Here is an 8,696-nt window from a genome sequence, read left to right as displayed (position 1 = left end):
GGCCATAGAAACATGCCCCTCCGATCCACTGCAGGGAACATAGTAGATTGGCAAGTGCCAGCTGCCACTTCTCTGGCACCACCATTGTTTGTGCCAAGATCCCACATCCTCTGGGTAGCTCCCAGCCAGTGACTGAGCATGGCAGGGGCATACTGCTTCAGGACAGGGACTCCTCTAAATGGCAGCTGTAGGGTGGGGACTCCACATGAGCCTGAACAAACTAAACTAAACGGAACTAAAGTTTACTGTTAGAACGAAACTGCATCTGAGATTCTTCTTATCTGACCCTCCTTTCCCCCGCGTCTCTCTTACAGACGTCAGACCCGCATCGCACCCTGAAGAAGAAGACTCATTCCTGCTCCTTCTCCTTTATCCTTCACATGCCATTCTCCCATCATGTTCGTTCATGTCCAATCATGCCTTGGTGTCCGTATTTTTGGAGGACCCAAACTAACAAAAGTGGTACCAGGAGTGGTCTGAGAAGTTAGCTATAAGATGGGGTTTATGGACCAGCTCACTCACTGCTCAAATGACAAAGAGCGTACCATTTTGAGTGTTATGTGGGGCATGGATAACCTCTAGCACAAGGTTACCTCCTGATTCCTTAAGGTTTTATCCATACGTACCTTGAAAAATATCCCAGTGGAGGGTCTTACTTGTGGCCTGTGAGATGATTCAGGCCTTTGAATGGTAGGGAGGGCACTATGTCTATAGGGAGGGCAGAGGCGGCTGTTCATCACTGTTATACTGGCGCCCTGCAAAGACATAATGAGAAACTAAGGGACATTACCAAACAGTTAAGGGCCAAGTGTAAGATTCATGGGGTTTTCTTGGTGGCTTACAAAATGCCCTTGCCTCCTGCAGAGACAGCTGAGTAGCTCACAGATTATGCGATAACAATAAGTGCAGAACTCCAGAGATGTATACATCCTTGACAAACACAGGCCTCTTATAGGAAGGTCAGGGCCCTTTTTGGAAAATCTTCAGACTCTGAAATGTAGGCCAGGTATATTGGCATGGATGTCTCCAAACGTTGGCTTATCAGATCCAAACGTCCTGAGGCCTCAAAGCTTGCAGGGTGGCCCTTCCTTCCCTAGCAAGAGCTAAGACATGCCCTGTGCTGGTAGATGCTACAGAGTCTGCTCCCCCACAAAGTGACAGACACCTCTCCCAGGGAAACCCTCATCTCTTCTCCATAAACTCACTGGGATATGCCGAGCCTGATAAGGGGAAAAAGAAATTATACACCAAGAAATAACAAGCCTGTACTGGCAGCAGCAGGGCAATATCCCTGGGATTGGATTTTGAGGGTGCTGGATCAAGTGGACAGGAATATAAGAGTGGAAGAGCAAGTTTTGCTGAGCGGAGGCGCTTTCTCATGCCATGGGATTTAACACACGGGCAAGGACTCCAGGAGATGGAGGAAATTCACTGCCAGACTGGCCCTTTGAAACTTTGAGAAAGTGATGGCCCGTAAGGAGAGAAGTGGAAATGCCTGCCTTGGATTGGCGGATGACAGAGGAAGGAACAATAAGGTTGAGTGATGCAGACATGCTAGAACGGACAGAAAAGGTGAGGCCAGTCACATGGCCTCATGGTTATGTCCCACTGTAGGGCTGAGAGGACACATCCCACTGTAGGACACATGTCCCACTGTAGGGCTGAGAGGACACCTCACTCACCAAAGCCATCAGGAGTGTTCTGGTGAGAGGGGCCCCAGCATCACTAGAAGTTTGGTGGTTGCTCCCCTCTGGAGGCCAATGCCAATGATGGAAGGAAAGTGGTCCCGACCTGGGCTCATTACCACCCATGGGAGCCAACGAATTCTGACATAATAGAGGGCAGAGGGCAGCTCTTAACCAAGAGATGCCAGCAGACCACATTTCCAGTAACGACCAGCAAGCTCAGAGGGGCAGTCAAGAGTGCCTGCTTGACCGGCAGAAAGCTGAGAAGATGGCTCAGACAGCATGGCTCCCTAGGGGCAACGACAGCCAGCAAAAGGCAAGAATGCAAGAGAAGGAGGGCCATCATCCCGCTAAAAAGCCACAGTCTCCTGCTCAGTTCCTGGTCCTCAGCCAATTCAGAGACTGGCCCCACTGAAGAGGTGGATGAGTCCTGAGGAGGAAGGATCCAGAAACAAGGCAGTGGATTATGACCGTCCCTAAAGAGAATGACTGCCAGTTCTCAGGTGACTGTACCCGGAGGCTAGAAAAAGACCCAGACAGTTCTACTACTACCGGACACAGGATCTGAGCTGACATTGATCCAGGAGGCCCAAAGTGTCATGATGGGGCCCCATTAGAATGGGGCTTATGAGGCCCTGACATTAAAAGGAGTTGGGAATAGAGACCGGTTCACAGTGAGCTGAATGGATCCCTGGACCAAAATAGCGGTCATTTCCCCAGTCCCCAAGCTGATAATGATAAGTGATGCACTTGGCAGTTGGAGCAATGACTTCCACATTGGGTCACTGCTCTGTGGGGTAAGAGCTATCCCGGTGGGGAAAGCCAAGAGGAACCTCTGACACTGGCTCCCACCCCAGGCCAAGAGAGTAAGTCAAAAGCAGTATTGGATCCTGGTGAGCATAGGGGGCTAAAGCAGAGATTAGTGACTTCATTGGAAACGTATGGGATGCAGGGGAAAAGGAGGTAGGAGAGCCACAGGGACGAAGAGAGTGGAGAAGGTGAGAAGAAGTTCTGGGAGTCTCTCTCTGGGGGAGGGAGGAAGGGAATGGAAATGGTGAGAGGGAAGATGGAGGCTTCCACTGAATCCACTGGTAATGTTTCCTAGGTGGATGCAGGAGATTTTGCTATATCCTTCCTTATCCATTTTAACATATTAGAAATAGCACACCACGACTTAAAAAGTCACTGGGAGAAGTGGAAGAGGGCGCTATCCACGAACGGGCAGGCACCATCGGGGGCAGGCTCGAGGAGGAGGATTGCAGATTTACAGTGCACCCAATCTCCCCTGCTCTGAAACTTCTCCAGCACGGCCAGCTTCTCAGGTGCAGACCCAGAAAACTGGGCCTTTGAGTTCCACAGGCAAGAGGGGTTCAGACACCCCAGGACTCTCCAGGAGGTCAGCCAGAGCAGGATGCAGGAGAGAGAGGTGACTGAAGACAGAGGAGTATGAACGGGAAGGAGCAGAAGGAAGGTATGGGAGGAATGGAGCGGTGTCAGAGTAGGAGTGGGGTGGCAGACACGGGAAATTCTAACACCCATGGGCCGTATAGAAACCAAGGGAGGCACCACTCCCCAGACATCAGTACTGCTCAGCTCAGGGGAGCTGAGAACTGACAGTTCCAAGAAAAATTGAGAGACACCTGGCTATCCACACCCACTGCCATCACAACTGGTAGGCCTTGGTTGTGCGTCCTTCAAAACTTTAAAACATACTTGTACATATACTTAAATGAATTCTCATATATTACATAGGATTGACTGGTGTGTGTGCGTGTGCCCACGCACGCAAGTGATTTAACTTACAAATGTGAATCCAAAGCCATCGTTCTGCAACTTGCAGTTGGAAGTCAGGCGGATGCTTTCGAAAGCTGTGAGAATGGCCTGATGCATTCCGTTGGACTGCCACGCTTTATGCTACTGGATGCTAAGCCACGTTGCATTCATCCGTTTCCTTACTGACGGGAATTTGGAGTGTTCCCAGTTTTTCCCGTCACCAACACCCTTGTGCATGTGTTCTTGTACACTACAGGTACCAGCGTGTCTCCGGAAGAAGTACCAGGCAGCGGACTTGCAGGAGCATAGAGGAAATAGATTCTTTCTTCCTTCCTTTTAAAGATCTTGGGCTAAAAGCAAGGACTCTGGAGTCAGATTGATTGGTTTCAATCCTGCCGCTGATCCCCACGAGCCGAATGACCTTGGGCCAGTGGCCGAATCTCTCAGTGCCTGTTTCCTCACCGGGAAGAGGCCAGTAATAGTTGGTATTACAGTTAACGGCGTGTCACGCAGATGCATTATAATTTATGCCCAGCGCTTAGAAGAGTGCCAGGCACAGAGTGCGTGCTGGCACTAAGTTGCTTTCAATGGATTCTGCCAAATTACCTCCCAAATGCGTCTCTTGCACCACCGCCACAGGGGTTTGCTCCTAACCTCTCCCACCCTCGGAATGGTTAAGCTCTTTGAAGGTTGTCAACCTAGTGTGTGAAACCTGATTCGTGGTTTTAGTTCACATCTCCAGGATCAGCGGTGGGGAGCACCTTTTGGGGTGTAACTGGCCACTGCGATTTCCTCTTCTTTGAATTTGCCTCAGAGAGGGGGAAGGACTGATGGAGCGAGCCCAACCCCAAGTCTATCCGCCAAACCCGCCTGCCAGTAACGTCTGCTGAGCCACATTTGATGGAGCAGTTGAGACAGAGACCTTACAGAACGAAAATACGATCCCTTTGCTCTCTGGCCGACCCCTGATCACTGACTGCGGGACTCCTGTGCCCATTCTCCTGTTGGGTCTTAAGGCTTGCGGTGGAAGGGAGGCTGGCAAATGCTTTCGGCGCATGCTAGGCATCCAGCGCCTCCATCTTGACGTTTCATCCTCACCACCCCTGGAGCCCGGCGCCCTCACTCCCCGACGCCCTCGACCCCCTGTACACATGGGAAACGGAGGCTCAGAGCTGTGACTCTACCCAGAAAGGGGAGGCGGGACAGGAGGAGGCGGGCCCAGAGGCTTGACAGAGGGAGGCACTCCCACCACCTCCTTCACCAGCCAACTGCCCGGACCGCCCACGGGCTTGCGAGCAAACCAGAGGCCCTCGGCCCCATTGGTTAGGTCTCGACGGGGGCGGGAGAACAAGGCGCCCGCTGGTTGGCGGGGGCCAGACCAATGAGGAGGCCGCGGCGCGGGCGTGTGAGGCGCGCTGAAAGTGGCGCGTCCTTTCTTTTGAGGCGAGCTCGTGCGGCGCGTGAGGTGGCTGACGCTCCCTTCTGAGCGCCGGCCGCCTAGCCCGCCGTGACCGCGACCGCGACCCAGGCCATCGACCGTCGCCCCGGTTCCGGGGCCGCCCGGGTCGTGACATGAGCTCCCCGAATAAGATGTCTGTGTGGGGAAGGCTTTTCCGCCCAAAGGGCAGGGAGCGGGCCCGCGTCCGCGAGGCCTGCCCCGCAGTCCAACGGGGACCCGCCCCAGGCCCCGAGACTGGGGAGCCGCGGAGCGGCGAGGGCGCAGGCGGCTTCCCAGACCCCGAGGGCTTCCAGTTGAAACGGGAGATGGTGGAAGCTCGAGGGCCCGTGCTGTGGGGCCGCGAAGGCCGACCTGGCTCCCCTGCTTACCACAAGAGGGATCTCCTGGACCTGATCGAGGAGTCTGAGGAGGCCAACCTGCAGCAGCTGACCGACCAGGACGTGCTGGGCATCCGCAGGTACCCGACCCCGGAGAGCTCCACTGCCTTCAAAGAGTCCACCATGTGGACACTGCGCCTCGACGCGTGTCCCGGCGGTCGAGGAGCGCCCGGCCAGAGCTGTGGGGAGGGGCCGACGGCTCCAGCCGGCCCTCTCCACCTCGGTAGGCCTGAAGCGGGCCGGGCCTTGGGGAACCCTAAGAGAGGCACTAACCGTAAGTTGAACGTGGCTGCGGATCGCCAGCGGCGCTCCGCGGAAGGCCTGGCCTGGCTGCTGTCCGACTCCGAGTCCTCAGATGAATTCAGTGAGACACAGCTGATGACGGTGAGCACTTACCGCAGAGGAGGAGGCCAGGCCAAGCCCAGCAGACCCGAGGATCCCGGGGACACTCCCAGACACTCGAAGTTCCAAATCAGGGAGAATTTCCTTCACGTGACAGGCTCTTCCCTGTCCTTGGCTCCGCGAGGACTCTCTTCGGTTGTGGAAAGTCAGGGCGTGGGAGAGCAGGGCATCTCTTCCCCTAAGAAAATGCAGAGTGTGCTGTGGGGCAAGGGGGGCAGCAAGCCCAGCTACGCGGGAGCTGCTGCTGCTGCTGCTTCTGTTTCTGCTGCTGCTCCAGGTGGCCTGCCGCAGGTCACTCCTAGGAAGAACGGAGCCCAGGAGAAGAAATCCGTCGGGGGAACATCCAAACTTGCCCTGGGGGGAACCTTCCGTTCCCGGGGGCAGCGAATCTCGGCAACTCCCGTGGAAGCGGCCACCTTCCCCCCATTCTCTGGTATTCCGCTGCCTGGGAGACCCAAGAGTTATACCTTGGTCCTTTCGGGAACCAAACAGTCCAAGCACAGCGGCGCTGGGAAGAAATCCGTGGTCAGGTGGGCAAGGGAGTCTGAGGCGGTGGCGGGAGAAGATAAGGACCCAAATAGAGACCCAGCCCCAAAGGGCCAAGTGAGTAGGCCATGCTCCTCCTCTCTCCCCACTCTTCCCCCCCCCCACAGCACCCAGGGCACACGTCTTCACCCATGCTACCTCTGTCCACCCCTCAGAGGTCAGCATTGGGTGCCCCTCGGTCACTGGGTCATTACGATGCCAGATCGGGCTCCTTTTCCTAGGGACAAACATTAAGGTAGCACTTCGGGTGTCCTGGGCCCAGTTCTCCACCCTTGGCCTCTTTCCAGCCTCCTCTGAGAGACTTGGGCTGGGATGGAAGGGAGGGCTGGTAGCTGAATTGGGTCGGGGGATCCCTTAAAAGCTTCCTCGGAAAGCCTCAGTATTTAGACTCACCAGCTTCCTGAATCCTCCTTCCTAGCTGTTCCCCAGACCTTCCTTGCAGGGGACCTGGGCTTTCTCAGTGTCCCACTGTTGTGCCTAGATCAGCTCTGCCTGCTGGCCTGGGGCTGACTGAGGGAGAAAGTGCTAATGAGATCAGCCTTTCAATTCCCTTTCCAATTCCCTGCCTCACCCTGGCCCGAATCACACAACTCTCTCTCTCTCTCTCTCTCTCTCTCTCTCTCTCTCTCTCTCTCTCTCTCTCACACACACACACACACACACACACTTCCTTAGTCCAAATCGGTGAGAAATTTTTGTTTCAGCTGCTCACTCACAGGCCAGGGACATCTTGTCTGCGCATGCATCGTAGAAAAGCCAGCAGTGGCGACGTCAACACCAGAGGCCCCCAAGATCCAGGAAACTCAGAACCCTTGGCCCTGAACCAGGGAGAAGTCATGCCCAGGGGGCCTGCCCCCTCAGGTGAGTGTCGTGGGTTTGATATGAGGGGAGGGAAGAGGGGTTGAGGACAGAAACCTCTGCCTCTGTCTCTGCCGGGGGCACAGCCTTGCTCCCAGGCAGCTTCTCCCACAGAAGACGGGGTGCTGGCAGGGCTGGCCTTGAGCCACATCATCCTCTGTGTGGGGTTTGTGCGGCCGGGGTGATCGGTGGCAGTGCTCCAGGTGTAGACTTGCAGGGGAACAGCCTTTTCTGTTAAGTCCTGTTCGGCCACATTGCTCTCCCACGTGCTGGCTGTGGCTGCAGCTCTGGGAGGGTCGAATCCAGAGCCACATTGTTTGGGGACCACAATGGCGAAATGGCTGCCCCGGGGAACAGGGGAGGCAGGCCCAGAGACAAGGTTCCGGCTGCTGGGCAGAGCAGGGGCGGCTGGTTGCCAGCAGAGGATGGTGCTGCCTCACCTCACTTTAGAGCCCGCTTGGCCCTTTCCACCTCACTGGGAGCCTGGGAAGCTGGATTGTGTGTCCTTTCCCTCTCAGGTGACCAGGGGCCACTTGACCATCCCCCAAGACCGGAAACGCAGCAGCAGCCACTGGGAACGCCCTGCTGTCCTTGGGTAATGCTTCCTCTGCATCCTGGAAATGCAGGCCCAAACTCGAGGGTGGGATCTGGGTCCAAGTTCGGCTGACATGTGTGGGCGCCCCCCTCCCCTGCCCCCATCACGTACCCCACGGAGGGAGCCCACCTCCTTTCCACTGAGGAGCTCTTGCCAGTCAGGTCCCCCGGCTTTGGGGTGGAGGGCCCAGGCGAGAGGAGAAGGTGGAGGAGAGAGGAGGCCAGAGTATAGTAATCATTTCTCTTCCTCCTCTGTCTGCTGGCCTAGTGTCTCGAGCTAGAGAGAGAAGTAGTCAAACTTAAGGAGCAACTTGGTATGAGGAACCAGGGCCGGAGAGCGGTGTCATAGTGCAGAACGCAGGTGGGCACCTGAGGTGGGGCTGGGCTGCAGGTTCAATCGGCCAGGCAGGGACCAACATCCCTATGGGGAGAACCTCTGAGACCTGGCCCTGGAGCCGGCTGTGCATGTACAACTAGGCATGTGTACAAATAGCAAAGTACTGTCTGGACTGCATGCACACTTTGACAACCAGACCAGTCCTAGGGAATGTCCTTCTGATAGGACTTTTAGAGATGCCTCGTTGATTTTTCCCTTGAACTGCTGCTTGGTGTGGCTTCTAAGGTTCTTATTGGATTGTTTGTTTGTGTGTGTGACAAGTTCTGAGTGGTTGTGGCACGGCCCACAGCATGAGAGCTGCTGGCACATTTTGTTTCCCTGTAGGTACCGGTTCCACATTCAGCTTGGGTGGTGGGGAGTGATCAGGCCCAGAGCTCTTTGCATGGGGTCTGGAGGGGTTTCAGGTTTCAGGGCTAGGCGCTTCCTCACGGGGATTGGGGACAGGCTTCTGTATCCCTCTGTCTGGAGCGCCTGCTAATGCCTGTCCCTCTTGAAGCCGCCATGCAGTACCTGGCTGACAAGTTGCAGACCCTTTGAAGTGAGTGTTACACACACCGTACCCCTTCCCACAGTCCTGGCTGTTGAGCAGGGCTGGGGGCTGGCCC

The 8,696-nt window shown here is 55.7% G+C and overlaps 1 protein-coding gene across 1 annotated transcript; it reads left to right on the top strand.

The window, feature by feature from the left end:
- Positions 1-3,131: 3,131 nt before the first annotated feature.
- On the top strand, positions 3,132-6,539 carry LOC309817537 (uncharacterized protein CXorf49 homolog; the record flags this gene model as incomplete). Its single annotated transcript, XM_082646831.1, has 4 exons — positions 3,132-3,156; positions 4,786-4,863; positions 4,960-6,226; positions 6,530-6,539. The coding sequence occupies 4 exons, from the start codon at positions 3,132-3,134 to the stop codon at positions 6,537-6,539; spliced, it is 1,380 nt and encodes a 459-aa protein (XP_082502957.1).
- Positions 6,540-8,696: the final 2,157 nt, after the last annotated feature.

This window comes from Grampus griseus (assembly GCF_964374135.1).
Source record: "Grampus griseus genome assembly, chromosome: X".
In the NCBI taxonomy this organism is placed as follows: Eukaryota; Metazoa; Chordata; class Mammalia; order Artiodactyla; family Delphinidae; genus Grampus; species Grampus griseus.
Note: the sequence above shows the minus strand (reverse complement) of the source record. Positions and strands in the feature narration are given on the sequence as shown.